This window comes from Lethenteron reissneri, chromosome 46 (assembly GCF_015708825.2).
Source record: "Lethenteron reissneri isolate LAM-NWPU_2019-01 chromosome 46, ASM1570882v1, whole genome shotgun sequence".
In the NCBI taxonomy this organism is placed as follows: domain Eukaryota; kingdom Metazoa; phylum Chordata; class Hyperoartia; order Petromyzontiformes; family Petromyzontidae; genus Lethenteron; species Lethenteron reissneri.
The window spans coordinates 10,495,043-10,509,784 of NC_083824.1; the positions used below are offsets into that span (position 1 = coordinate 10,495,043).

At 48.4% G+C, this 14,742-nt stretch overlaps 1 protein-coding gene across 1 annotated transcript; it reads right to left on the reverse strand.

Annotated features, from left to right (window-relative positions):
* Positions 1-811: 811 nt before the first annotated feature.
* On the reverse strand, positions 812-6,432 carry LOC133354059 (interleukin-11 receptor subunit alpha-like). The gene is made up of 4 exons (XM_061570609.1): positions 6,293-6,432; positions 5,432-5,595; positions 3,908-4,065; positions 812-1,087 (listed from the first exon to the last, which is right to left on the reverse strand). The coding sequence occupies exons 2-4, from the start codon at positions 5,523-5,525 to the stop codon at positions 812-814; spliced, it is 528 nt and encodes a 175-aa protein (XP_061426593.1). The 5' UTR covers positions 5,526-5,595; positions 6,293-6,432.
* Positions 6,433-14,742: the final 8,310 nt, after the last annotated feature.

Sequence of the window (14,742 nt, forward strand, 5' to 3'; positions counted from 1 at the left end):
GCAAGACGGAGGCTTGTGTTGCTTCCGAAACGTCGTGATTTTTTATTTTTTATTTTGCTTTATTTTAACTTTTATTAATTTAAAATTTTTACCTACGTGCTGTTATTACGTTGTGATGGGGGGGGTTCATCTCGTCATTTACAAGTGGAATTTCTTTAAAGCATCTGACGAGCACGAACCCTCATTGTTACGCGACAAAGCTCTCGGCTTGTAAATGAACGCTTGCGATCTGGTTTTACCTTTTGGGCTGAAAGTGTACCACTCAGTCTGTTCATCAGTAAACGGCGTCATCGTTTGCGTCTGCTTTAGAGAAAACATATTTGCGAGCGCATTAGTGCTGTGGTTATTATGAATGTAATAATATTTTCAATTCATTTTCCAATCAGGTTCAATCAATCTTGAAATAGGTAGACGTTCTCCAACAGGTACGGATCAGCATTCATTTCCATTGGCACCCCCGAGGTGGTTGGTGGTAGTGGAAATTCCACGTTTATATGAATTTAGTGGTAGGCTTCCAATTTTGTTTTACCATTTTACCGCTAGGCAGAGTTTCAAGGCAGCAATGCTAGTCAATTCATTTTCTCAAAACGTTAGCAAGTGAATGGTTAACTTTCAAATTTGGTATGTGGTAACAAGGGCCTAAAAACTTTGCAGCCTATCGCTTAAATTGGCCCTGTTAGAAAACCCATAGAGTTTGTGTTAAATCGGTGGCCTCACCTTGAATTGGAGATCAAGATCGTTCGAATCTACTGAAAGCACACAAGGCAAGAGCAGTTAGACATATATATATACCCACGGCCTTTTTGAAAAGTCACCGTGCAGCATTGCACATGATCACCAATCTACTGAAGCCATCCACTGGCTCGCTCGCCAAAGTCCACATCAGCACTGAACAGTTCTGCAAATCGAGCGCGCCAAACGGCCCGGCGCGGCGACGGCTACCTGTGGCGGCGTTGATCCGCACCTCGGGGCTCCACTCACTCCACAACCTCTTCGTGTACTTGTCGGACGCACGCACTCGTACCACGTAGTCCTTGCTGGGCATCACGTCCGTGACGTTCATCTCCGTGGCGTCCAGAGGGGGGCCCTGCATGGCACGCCACGCACAATGACACGGCGATCCGCGAATTACGAGTGCTCTTTCGACTGCCACCAAAACATTATTTTGTTACTCGATATTTTCCTCAATCGCTCGGTGGAGCAGAGTAGCAACAATAATTTGCACTTATTTGGCGCTTTTCACAAGGCCTCAAGGCGCCATGCATGAAAAAAACCAACAAAGAAGGAACAGGGATTCATCTTCTTGGTTCTTTCGGTAAAGTCACGTAGAAGGGAAATAATAAAATAATAAAAATAAAACATAATAAAAGGACGGCTGCTTGCGTTGTGGCCGAAACGTCGTGAGAATTATTTTATTATGTTTTATTTTTATTATTTTATTATTTCCCTTCTACGTGACTTTACCGAAAGAACCAAGAAGACGAATCCCTGCAGTCCCGAAAGCTTTAACAGGGTGGCAAGATAGAAGCCAGAGAGGAAGAGGGCGAAATGAGAACGAGGGCTCCACAGGTGGCGAGAAGTTAACTACCTCGTCTGGTATACAGGAGGTCGTGGGTTTGCCTCTACCCTGATGCCTGTTCTATATTTGGAGCTTGGGGTGCCGTTCTCCCCGTGGTCGCATCGATTTTTCTCTTCAGGTCCTCCGGTTTTTCCCTCCACACTTCGAATCAACATCACGCGTTCAGAGTATTTGGCTGCGATACATTTCCAAACAAGAAGCCACTCCATCATGTTGTGGCCAGGTCACCTCTGATAAAGAGCCATATAGCTGAGTGGGCCTTACCTGGTAAATAAAAAAACATTTGTTTAGTTTAGAATGATCCGGAATTGCAAACTCATTTCCAGAAGTGCCCTAAAAACTAGGAAAATACTATTCAGATTTTTTTGCTTTAATCGAAAACTCTGGAAAATGTACAAATTGCACCCTCGTTTATCGATGTTAAAAAGCTACCACTCTAACCTTGCTATGCTATGTATTTCTTACGCGGGGATAAATTGCTTCGAGAAAATCCTCGTTAGCATTTGCCAACCGTCCGTGGTACACGGTCAGACATTATCGGGGGCGACTTGCTCAGGCGCCAGGGTTGGCAATGTTTCTGGTCTTTCAGCGGTGGGAGAGTTTTTCTTTTAGGAAGCCAAAAAAATAGGAATTTGCCGTTTTAATTTTCGACGTTGACCGTTTGCCTGCCCTGAAGTTGCTTGGCCCCGGTGGTTCACGCCACTACACCATAGCTCTGCGCGTGGCCGCAGCTTTTTGTCCTCTGTGCGAAGATTTCGTTTTTGTCCGTTTTCCGCCCGACGGTGGCGACAACCAATGAAAACCAGCCCGTGGGGAAAGAACGCTCGGAGCTTATTGGCAGGGAAAGGCTGCAAAAGTGGGGCTCGAGATAAGTACGGGCGAGGCGAAAGCCACGGACGATAAGTTGTTCGACAAATTCGCCAAACGATCGCAGATATCGAAGGAAACACAACTGGGAAGCGCGACGGAGTGTGTATGCCACGGAGGGCAGTCATTTGAAGGTGGAGCAGGATCAAAAGGATGAAATAAAGAGGTGGGGCCAAGGGCCGGTGGTCGAGACGTTCATTTGTGGAAATGGAACCACGAATATTAATAGCTCAGGTGCTGGAGCTAGATAACAAAAAAAAAAACAATAACCCTACGTATTTTAAAGCAATTGTTTGTTTTACTCATTCGTCAGTTTTAACTTTTTAAACAATTGCGTTTTAACGCGTGTTAAACCACTCTGAGATCCTCTGGCGTGAAGGACGAGTGATCAAAAACGAATCATCGTCATGATTGTGAGACCATGAGAGACGTATGTTTGTACGTATGCTGAGCTTCTGTCGCACTGTACGTAGCCAATCGTGCTAAACAGAGGTCCGGGAAATCGGATGTGCAACGGTGACAACTGGGGAGGCATTCATCTCGGCAGTGGAATGGCTACGGTTGATGATGATGATCTGTAGATCACATACGTTTCTGTAGCAGTGTTTGTGGTGTGTGATATTCGATAGCTGGTGATGGTGTAATTCTCTGCGACTCCGCGCTGTGGTCCCCGGCACGATGGCTGCAACTGGAAGAGGCGGGGAGGCTGAGTGGGTACAACCTCCCCCCGTGACCATCTCTGAAGATCCGCTGCTGCGTCAGAGGTTTTAGCGGTTGGCTGTGTCACGAAGCTGTGTTTAATTTGCAATAAAAGAGGGCGCAATTCGGACGTTTTTGAGAGTTTCCGATTCAGCACAAAAAAATCATATTACGTATTTTTGTAGTTTCAGGTAAATTTCGGAAATGTGTTCGCATTTCCGGATTATTCTAAACTGAACCAATTATTTTATTTTACCAGGTAAGGCCCCACTGAGCTGTATAGCTCTTTTTCAGAAGCGACCTGGCCACAAATGATAGCTGTACGAAATTTTCACGTGCAAATTGATAGCAGCCAAATACTCTAAACGCACTTTGTTGATTCTAAATGTGAAGGGAGAAACCGGAGGACCCGGAGAAGAATCCACACTACCAATGGGAGAACATGCAAATTCCAAATATACAGGTATCTGGATTCAGATCAAACCCACGACCTCCTTTATACCAGTGGGTGTTCGTATTACTGATGCTTGTGCAAGGGAGACAAACAGTCTGTAAAAACTAAACGGGGGATCTTTGTCATTGGTGCTGAAAAACTAAACGGGGGATCTTTGTCTTTGGTGCTGATGTTAGCGGTGGTGAAGATTTTGGCAATTGTGTTTTTCACGTGGCGTTGATGCCTTCATGATTGCCGTTGACATCAGCGATGACGACGTTGATTTCGTCGTCGTCATCGTCGTCATCATCATCGTCGTCGTGAATTACCTCGTTGCACACCCGGGACATGGCCGTCTTGTAGCATACTTGGAACCAGAGCGGGAAGGCGTCGGCCTCCTCGGCCCACGTCTTCGGGTAGCTCCAGCTCACGTGCAGCGCATTGCCGGTCCAGCGCAGGCCGAGATCACCGGGGGGATCCGGCTTCACTGAGACCGGTTCCACCATTGCCACCCACCAACCAGCCCAACCAGCCAACCACCCGCCACGTGCATGACAACAACAAATAAACAACATCATCAGTTTAACACGTAGTAGGCTTTTTCGCGACCAATATCATCCGTAATATAGTTTTTTTGGGTTAGATCACGTAAATTTATAAATGTGTCGTTAAACCCGCCACCACCCGACACAGCCAATTAGTAAGGTTTGTCACGTAAACAGAACGTGCCAATTCGTTACTAGTACAGCACACCGGTGTGTTGGAGAGCCAAGCCACAACATTTACAATCTGAATACGACATTTCGCCAGTAATTACAACTAGCTTTACCAGGCGACAGCCCGATTTGTGGAGAAGTCCACCTGTTTCGTTCCTTAAATAGAGGCATTCTTCTGCCCCACGGCAGATATGGGGGTGTGTTTACACAGGAACTTCCTGATATGATGGTGTTGAGTTTGGTCACGTGACCAGGAAGTTACGAGTTAAGGGTCTTGAAGCCACGAGGCAAGGCAGGGGTGTCAGCCATTACAAAGAGTACAAAATAGAGGGACAATTAGTTAATTATGGGACTTTAAGAAGCATTGTCTCTAAGTTAATGATCTTATAATACTGGGAATGCTGTTATAATGTTAGGATTTCCGTTATAATGCTGTAAATGCCTTTGTAATTTTGTTAAATGCTTATGATAAGTATGAGGCCTAGTTAACAACGAAGCCTGCCACTTGCATTATTGTGAATCTTATTTATAGCTGGATAAGTCAAGCCAGACTTGTGCCCATGTAACTTTAATGTGTTCTAGAGAGCAAGGATGAAGAAGTATCTCATCAACAGTTCAGTGTTATGTGCAGCGTTGTAGATTTGGGCTGCAGTATGGTGATTACACAAAATGACCTTATTGAACACAGTAGCTTATTCTCTTGTTGTATAGCTATTCAGTGCTAATGTAGGTGTCTGGTCCATCCAGGACCTATTATTGAGATTCATGTTATATAACACAATGTTATGATGCTGTATTTTGTGCTGTGTTTTTCCATCAGTTTTACTTAGTTCTATTAATGAAATACGTTGGAGTCGGATGTTCACCCTGGCTCTGAAGGTTTATTGAATGCGAGGTTAACTACTCGGATAGTGGTGCAACGCAGCGCACAGCGACGCCGAGACAGGCATAGATGTGATGACATCACTTTTGCGCTCTTCTTGCGCGAAGTGGCCGGCAGCTTGGTGCAGTGGGAACACCTGTGTGTGCGTGTGTGTTGAACTTCTTTCGCACCGGACGTAGCCAACCGTGCTTATCAGAGATGCGTGGGGAATGGGGTGGTGCGGTGAGTGAGTGCAGTGAGCACGGACCACTCACAGATTGTTTTGTGGAAGAAGCTGAAGGAATTGCTGTAGTTGCAGCCCAGCGGGTTGATGGCCGTCACCGTAACAACGTACTTGCCGTACGCCATTAATGTTCCCGGCAAGTGGCACGTGTTTGGGGGCAAGTCCGCACCATGCCGACACTCCACACGCGTCTTCCTGCAAACCACGCACCACGTTACGGGCGGGGGGGGGGGGGGGACAACAGTCCGTTCGTTTGACGAAGGAAATCGTCGACGGAAAATGTTCTTCGACAAAGCTATGTTGTCTCAGTCAATAGTGACGACAAGTGATGAATGAGACAATCTGTAGCGAGACAATATGACTGCTCAAAGCAAGGTGTCATCTTTACCCCCCCCCCCCCCACCGTGATACTGTGGTGCGGGCACTGCCCCATCAAAGATTAGAGCAACTGGCCGCCACTGCTTGCTTCATGTTGACTAATTTGTCCAGAGCCCTGCCCGCCTTGTCTTTTCTAGAGCGCTCCAGGCGCCACAAGTGCCTATGGAGGTTGTACGTATGTAGTTGAACTTCTTTTGCACCGTACGTAGTCAACCATGCTAATCGGAGGTGCGGGCGAAGGACAACAAACTAGACACAAAAACGAGTTGTAAGGAAAATGCGTTTTCAATCTAGACGATTTCAAAGTGCATAGCCCGAGTGGCTTCATAATATCGGAAGGAAGAGCATTCCAGACGGCCACAGAAGCGCGCCACACAATGCGGTGACCGTCCTTGTTCGATGGCCGGCCAAAAAAGCCGCTGCTGCTGCGAGGATGACCAAAGGTCGGTGGCGGGGTCGTGGTCTAAGTGGCGGTGGGTTGCGCAGGTGCTGTGTGAGCGGCAGGAAGCCTCACGCGAACGTCGTGTTGACCCTGAAGTGTGTGGGCAGGTCGGCGTGCTGTCCCGGTACCCAGGTGCACACGATCAAGTGGGGGTTGTTGCTGCAGCAGGAGACCGTCGGCTTCTCGGGGAGGTCTGCCCACACAGACACACCGTGGTAGTTTATTTGTTTATGTAATTTTAACTCCAGAGCACGAGTGAGCAATGTGTGCCCCCCATCTATCGAGGAGTGTGCGGCGGGGTGGGGGGCGTAATGGCGCAGTGTTAATGTCCCTGGGTCGATGGGCCTCTGCGTAAGTCTACGCTCCGTGTACGTCAATAGTTCTCCATACGAAACAATACACTTCAATTTTGATCTGTATCGTGTATAAAGCCAACCAAATTTCAAGATGCTTTACACAAGCGGTGGGGTGTATTTATTGAACAGAGAGAACGAGGCAGCCATAAGAGAAAGGGAAGGTTTTGAGCCTGGAGCCAAATAGAGGCAGGAAGTCCACAGTTCTAGACCTTGGGCGCAGCAGAAGAGATTGAGCGACCTCCCATTGGCTTGGTAGGCGTGGGCCCTCATCGTCAGGAATGAATTCGGGCCCCAAGTCCAATTTCCTCCCCTCACTTCGTAGCCCGGTGCCCAGGCCCCTCTGTTCCGTGAGCCCCGGTGCAGTTGCACCGCCTGCACACTCCATGGCTATGCCACTACCCTTCACTGAGAAAAGTAGGCGGTCGCTTGCTGGTGCTCACCAGTGTTCAATTGCGTTACATTTTATTTTAGTCACAGTCCTAGACTAGTCGATGACATCGTGTGGAACTTTAAGTCTGTTCGAACGATATGTGTGCTGTGTGAAGGGTGCACATTTCCCTACTCATGACATGATCAGATCAGCCAATCAGTGAACTCATGAAACATTTTCACGTACATATACATACTGTGTACAGCCAGTTGCCATCGTGGTCCTTCTCGGTGCACGTATGTCTCTAATACATCTCTTGTGTTAGGAGCTGGTCACCCCACTCTTGAGCGAGCCGCTCTTGCCTGAGCACGATCTGCTATGAGTCTTTGGATGCTTTCAGATCAGGTCGTGTAGAGCGTACACCTCCATCACACTGCTCAAGTGCATCTGGGGTCAATGACCAGCAACCTTTGAACGCGACTCTCAATTGCTGCAAGAGACAAAGCTCAACTTCATGCCTTGTAGGACTGAGTCTTTGAGCTGCAGTGACACCAATGATTGTGGCGATTAGATGTACCAATGTCTGGTACGGCTATTGTTCACAATTGCATCCATTAAATAATGAGTCTACATCTTTATTCAGGCTCGATAATGTCATCGTCTCGTCGGTCCCACTTTGAGGTTTGGTGGGTAGTTGTAAATCCATTGTCAACTCAAAGTGATCATTAGGGCTCCATCTGTCGTGGAATACTTTCTGGAACTCCCCTCCCAACTCCACCCCCGCCACCACCCAGCTTGCCCTGACGCCGAGTGTAGGTAGGGGGATTTATTTTCAGGAGCTCAGCCCTGGACAGCTCGAGGTAAAAAAAATTTTTTATACTTTTATAATTATTCACACCACGCAAACAAACAACAAAAAACCCAATTCGCCGGTGAATTTTTCCGCCGCCCAATTCCGTCGGCAGACGCCGATCCGCGGCTCGTCTGACTCACAGCCCTACGAGCAGCGTGTCCTTCTGCAGGAAGCGCATGCTGTCGTCGTGGCAGATGTAGAGGCCGCTGTCGCTGGGCGTGACGCGCCGAAGCAGCAGGCCGCCGCCGCTCGTCGTCGTATTCTCCTCCAGCACTCTACCGTTGAGCGTCCAGCGGACGGAGGCCCCGCCGGCCCCACCGGTCCCGCCGGCCCCACCGGGGACGCAGCTCAGCTCCACGTCGGTGTCGGCGAGCGCCAACTTCGTGTCGGGGCTCACCAGGTCTGGCCGGCGAGAGACAAACGACGCCGTTGAACCCGGCGCTACGGAACGCTCTCGCGAATGAGCGACACGCGCAGATTTTGATTCTTGCGTTTGGTACGTGGTGTGTGCGTGTGCGCGCTGTACTTCCTTCGCGCCATTCGTAGCCAACCGTGCTAATCGGACGTTTTCTAGGTTTCACCCTGAGTTTACCCTACAGCCGGCATTCTTGACAGCCATTTTCTTAAATCTCAATGCAAACTTAGTTGAGGCCCAATGAGCTTCGATAGACGTGCGCGCGGGGGTGGGGGGGGTCTTGAGAAGGGACATGCGCTCATTTATTTCACACGACGACGCCTCGAGTGGGATGCTGCTGCCCCCGTGGCAACGGTGGGGCGCAGGGTTGCCAACCCTCCCGGATTGGCCGGGAGTCTCTACGGGAATTGACATCGATTTCCCTGTGCCGATCGAAAAAAGCGATCATCCGGCAAATTCCATTCATATATTTGTAAAATAAAAAAAGTCAATTAATTTGGTTAAAAAAAAAATCTCCCGGATTAGCTTCAACCAGAGGAGGCAAAAGCAACCGGTGGCGCGTGGGTCCAGAGAGGTGTGGGGTAACAGCGGACACAATATTCACAACAATCACAATCATAACGACGATTTGTGACCTTATTGGGGGGGGGGGGGGGGAGCGGGGGAGGGTGGTTCCTACGTTCAACATGCGTACAGCCTGGCACGTCGTCACATGCCGTCTTTGCGACCAGTGGAAATTAATGAAGCGTGAGCCAACGGGGCCGTAAGATTCCCCACCGCCCCCGCCTCTTCCCCTCCCCCCCCCCCGAAAATGGGGAAGCGTGAAGCAGATGTGCAGCCCCCGCGCCACGCAGAATGAGGACGTTCAGCGGTGAGAACGGCACGTAGCAGCGTCTCTCTCGGTTAACCCCTCCCCTGCGGCGGGTCGAGTGACCGACGCTCTAGCGCGCGTTGGCCACCCAACATCCCTGGCGGGCAGTAAGTCGTAACGACAACAACAAATAACAACAACGGTCATTTATAATAACGGCTCGCCCCGGATTGCAAGCCGGGCTGGTCTGAGACCGGATCGTGCTCGGATGGGCGACCGCCACTCGCGGCGGATTTGTTATAGGCTGCGTAAATATTTACGCGATCGAACCCAGAAAACCTCTATTTTGGGTTATATTGGTCGCCAAAGACGACTACGTGTTAAACTTGTTATAGGCTCTTTGGTTCTATCGGTAAAGTCACGTGGATAGAAAATAAATTCAATAATAGAAGACGACGTTTCGATTGCAACACAAGCAATCGTCATCGGGTAGAACTAAATTTGAGAGAGAGACAAAACACAGACATGGAGACACACAGACAGACACACAATCAGAGAGAGACAACACAGAGACACAGAGAGAGACACACAACATAGACACACAGACAGACACACAAGCAGAGAGAGACAACACAGAGACACACACAGAGAGAGACACAACATAGACACACAGAGACCCAATGCCTCTGTGTTGTCTCTCTCTGCTTGTGTGTCTGTCTGTGTGTCTCCGTGTCTGTGTTGTCTCTCTCTCAAATGTAGTTCTACCTGATGACGACTGCTTGTGTTGCAGACGAAACGTCGTAGTCTACTATTTAATTTATTTTCTTTCTACGTGACTTTACCGAAAGAACCAGAGGGTAATTCCTGCAGTCACGAAAGCTTCAAATCAAGTCTGTAATAGGCTACGAGACTTCGTGACGGTCAGCGAAGACGCACTGCAGATAAAGCGGTGTTGTACTGTATGTCTATGCCCCCCAGGCCTTTGCGTCCTGCCTTCACGAACCCGCAACGCCCAGCCTGATGACGGATATGGTCCAATAATCCAAATGACCTGCACGTTGACAGCCTCTTTGCTGATGCGCTGTTGGATGGCCGGCCTCCCAGCACCGCACGGTTCGCGGACGTAGTTCGACCATACTTCACCGCGCTGGTCAGTTTGGGTTGGCGAAGGTGGGCGGCGTAGCTTGCGACACCACGTGAGTACGGTGCGGCGAGAGATTTCACTCCGTACTCTTTGGTTCGTTCGGTGAAGTCACGTAGGTATAAAATAAAATATAATAGATCACTACGTTTCGGGCGCAACACAAGTGAACCTCATCAGGTGGGACCCACAGCAAGAAAACTCTGAAGCCGACTTCAGCATTTTCTTGCTGCGGTTGTTTTATTTTATTTCATTTCTAACTACGTGACTTTACAGAAAGAACCAACGAGTCTCCAGTCTCAACCGCTGCTTAGTTTATGATATCTGGGGGGACCGGGCGCGCGCACTCACGGCTGATGTGGTCATCGGCCACATTTAGAGATGGGCCCCTCCCTCCCTCCCCCACCACCCTCCATAGCCACGATGATGTTTTTCTCCCCGACCTAAACCTCGTTCTCACGCCTCTTTCCACACAAGGCGAGGGGTCGCCCAGAGTGCGCGACTCGGGCGGCTGGGCTCGGTGTTCTGCCACCACCACCGTGGGTGGAGAGTGGCACGCGCTTAGGCAATCGTTCCTCCCCCTCCCCTTCTCTCTCTCTCTCTCCACCCCTTTCCACGAGTGTTCTGCGTGCCGCAAGTCGGGGATGACTGGGACGCAGGTGGTGTTTACAGGGGACGCAGGGACAAGGAGCGTCCCCTACTGTCCCCCCCCCCCGCGAAGACGTGCGCATCATCGTGAAAGCAGAAGCAGGCGGAGCCTTCTTTCGCAAACTAAATATGAAAAACAAACCGCAGCGTCTCCATCTCTGACCGCCCAGAGAACGAAAAATATGTGTTCGTGGTAAAGGCCGTCGCAACTCATCGGATTTCTCCACTCGAAATAAAGATGCAGATGCTGGCGATGAGCATCTGCAGCTGAATCTCTGCGTGCACTATTCACTCCGTATATATTCAGTTTATGGTAGAACACACATTTTTGCCCGTGACAGAGTTAGGGTAAATGTTCCGGATCTCGTGAGATCTTGGTAACATGCCCCCCTTTGCCCCCCTCTGCCCCCCCCCCCTCAGTTATGGGATCGGTGGCCACTGCCACGGCTTGCCAGGTGCTGTAGGTGTGGGGGCTGCGTGGAGGCAAGGAGACGGCGGTGACGAGAGCTGTCCCCCTCAGAATCAGAATCCTGGAGGAATCTGACAAGCTACGAAGCGTTTTCTTTTCACAGATGTCCAGTTGGGGGCAACAAGTCGGGGGCAACTGGACATGTGAGAAAAGTTGCAACAACAAACAAGACGAAAAAAAATCACGTTTTTTTTTCTGCCTCTGGGATACTCCCGTTTCCTCCCCCGTGACAAACACCTCAGTCACGCACGTGACATTGGCCTCGTGGCCCAACGGCAGGCCGGCTTGCATTGGGAGGTTTGGGATGAAAAACCAACAATGACAGCTCACATCTACATTTACTCAACCCTTTTGGAGGCCGTAAATGTCACATTTACTATGCCTCTGTCGTTTGGCTGCCGCTGTTGTTGTGTGGTAAGAATGACTCGATGTTTCGACCTTTATTTACATTTGTGTACTGTTTGTATACCGTTGGATGTTACGTGCTACGTAAGGTTCAACCGCTTGAAGCCAATATGTATATGCGACATTTCTGCCACTGAAATGTCGCCGCTTGTTTCACAAAGTTCACCCAGAGTTCATATATCACACGGGTTGCGGGAAACATTACTCAATCCATGTGATACATGGCAACACAGCTTACACACATACACACACAAACATAGAGCTGTCGACTCTATCGCACTGCTTGTAAGCCGAAATATGTCTGTGTGAATCTAAGGCCCTTCACAGTTGACCGTTAATGGTACACGTGTGTACATGTACACGTGTGTACATGAACTTAACCACCGCTGTCTCTAGTAAACTCTAACTTATTGTTTCACATTTTGTGATGTTGCCAAATCCAAGGGTTTGCAAGGCGGACAGAAGATGACTTTAGAGTGACAAATTCTTAAATTAATCTGTGCGGAGCTTTAAGTTTTATTTCCTCAAATTGCGTGAGTTTTCTCCAATCCAATTTCCCATGCCGCCAAGCACTCCAGAATCGAATGGGCAAACGTCCCCTTTTAACTTTTCCAGACTGTAAAGAAAAAAATATTCTAGAAACTCTAGGGAAGCTTTCCTCGATAATAGATTTCAAAATGATTCGTGGTAGCTACGTTGCTCCTGTGAGTGTGTCTCTTAAATGCGTACCTGGTGCGGTGTGTAAACAAGACCTGGGGAAACAAAAGTGGCGGGGAGCGATGCTCGGCACATCAACCCCATCATAGGCTCTCACCACTTGCCCCAACAGCCTCAAAGGGCTATGCACCGCAGGGGATCTTTGTCTTTGTAGTGTACGTGACAGAATTGACGTTGCGACAAGCACAACGAAAAGAAAAAGTGGAGTGGCGTGGGATTTACATTTGGACAAGAATAGCGAGTGACGTGGGTACTCTACCCGTGTTTATTATCGGGCGTGATTTCCCCGCTCTATAAATTGTGCTAGTTTTGGCAAATTCCAAATCTGAACTTCCGAAAAATTTTCAAGCGGAGTTTCATTTTTATAGACGAGGTCCAAAACCCCCCTCCCAAAAAACTCAATGAGTTCCTGGTGTCCATTGCCACAATGCTTACTATTTTATTCAAGCAAAATCACCGCATCGTGATAACTCATTCAATGATAACAATCATTAAATCGTTAAATTATAACAAAACACGTGACCCTGCGTAATGATCGATTCTCCAGTAAAAGAGGTCATTTGATATTATCACGCTTATCAAGGAAAGCCTCACGGAGTCTCCAGACACTTGTTCAGGAGGTTCCTGGCAAGGTTTTGCAGTCAGAGTCATTTGCAGGATATATTTCAGCACTGGAGTGTTTGGCCAATACCAGTGACATTGAACGGTGGGCTTAGCTGCGGGGGGAGTGGGGGGGGACCCAGAGAACCCAGAAGGGAAACCCATGCAGAACAGGGGCAGAGCGTACACACTCCAAAGTAACACGCTGTAGGCTTTCGCGACCAATATCAACCATAATACAGGTCTTTTTGGAGATCGTGTAAATATAAATGTGTTGTTAAACCCGCCACCACCCGACACAGACAATTAGTAAGGTTTATTCTTGGTTCTTTCGGTAAAAGTCATGATTTTTTTTTTTATCATTTTGATTTTATATAAAAAAAAAAAAATTTGTTTTTTATTTACGTGACTTTACCAAAAGAACCAAGAATATGAATTCCTGCAGTCACAAAATTTAGTCAGGTTTGTTACGTAAACAGAACATGCCAATACGTGACAAACCTTACTATTTGGCTGTGTCGGGTGGTGGCGGGTTTAACGACAGATCTTTACGCGATCTAACCCCCCAAAAAAACCCTGTATCATACACGCTTCCACACAAAAAGGCATCCGAGTTCGGAAACGAACCCATGAGCTTCGTGCTGTGAGGAACACATGTTACCATCGCGCCGCCATTTCCCTTGCCAGGATAAATAAAGCGCTTACGCCTATTTGATTTTGAGGGTAGGGCATTGGTACAGTGATTTGCGTGCTGCACTTTGAACCCAGTGACCTCAGTTCGATTCCCAACCACAGAAAACATCAGAGGCAAACATGTCAGAGCAGGTGATGTCCTCCCCTTCCCATCACTAACACACACTGACGAAGTATCATTTAAACAAACAACCTCAACGACTCTTATGGCCACCACGGGCGTCAACGCAAACGTGGCACGTGGAGGCCTTCATCCAATGGTGGATTGAGAACGGCGGACTTTCACTGAAATCCTTTTGTTGATTTTTAGTTGTGCAAAGTGGCTCGATTCGCTCGGTCCCCCGTGGCAGGCCCCCTGTATGTACAACGCACCGTACAGTTGAACATATTTTCGCACCGTGCGTAGCCACCTGTGCCAATCGGAGGTGTACACGCGGTTACACGAATTGACCCCCGGCATTAAGGGCAGAAGCGAAATTGTTTTTTGGGGTTTATATGTAGTTTTTTTATATATATGAAGAAACGTTGTAAGCAGATTAAGAGAGCTGCCGTTTACAAAGAAGTTACGTAATTTATTTAAAACTCACACGGAAAGTCACGATATATTACACTGCCACTGAGGGGAAATAAAATGTTGACATTTTGTTCGACTGGCCGCTACTCCCTGATAACATATAATAACATGCATGTTATGTAATATTGAAGAGGAAATGTTTCCTCAGAGTAACCCTAATGACCTTAACTGTTGTTTATTTCTTTCGTAGATTTTAAATGTTTATTTTCTGAAGTTACGAAACTCCACGTATCACGATGAGCACGGCTGGGTTACACACCGTGCCAAAGAAGACGTACGTACGTACGCGATCGACAGATTCACATAATCGTCAGCCATGCTCAATCCACTGCTGGATCAAAGCCTCCCCAAGCCGCCGCCACATCTCGTGATCCTGCAATGTCACGATCCACGTGGGACCTGCGCACGAGCCGAATTCAATGTTCCCTCTCCTCAATGGAGGTCCTCTCCAATGGAGTCCCGTTCCATGG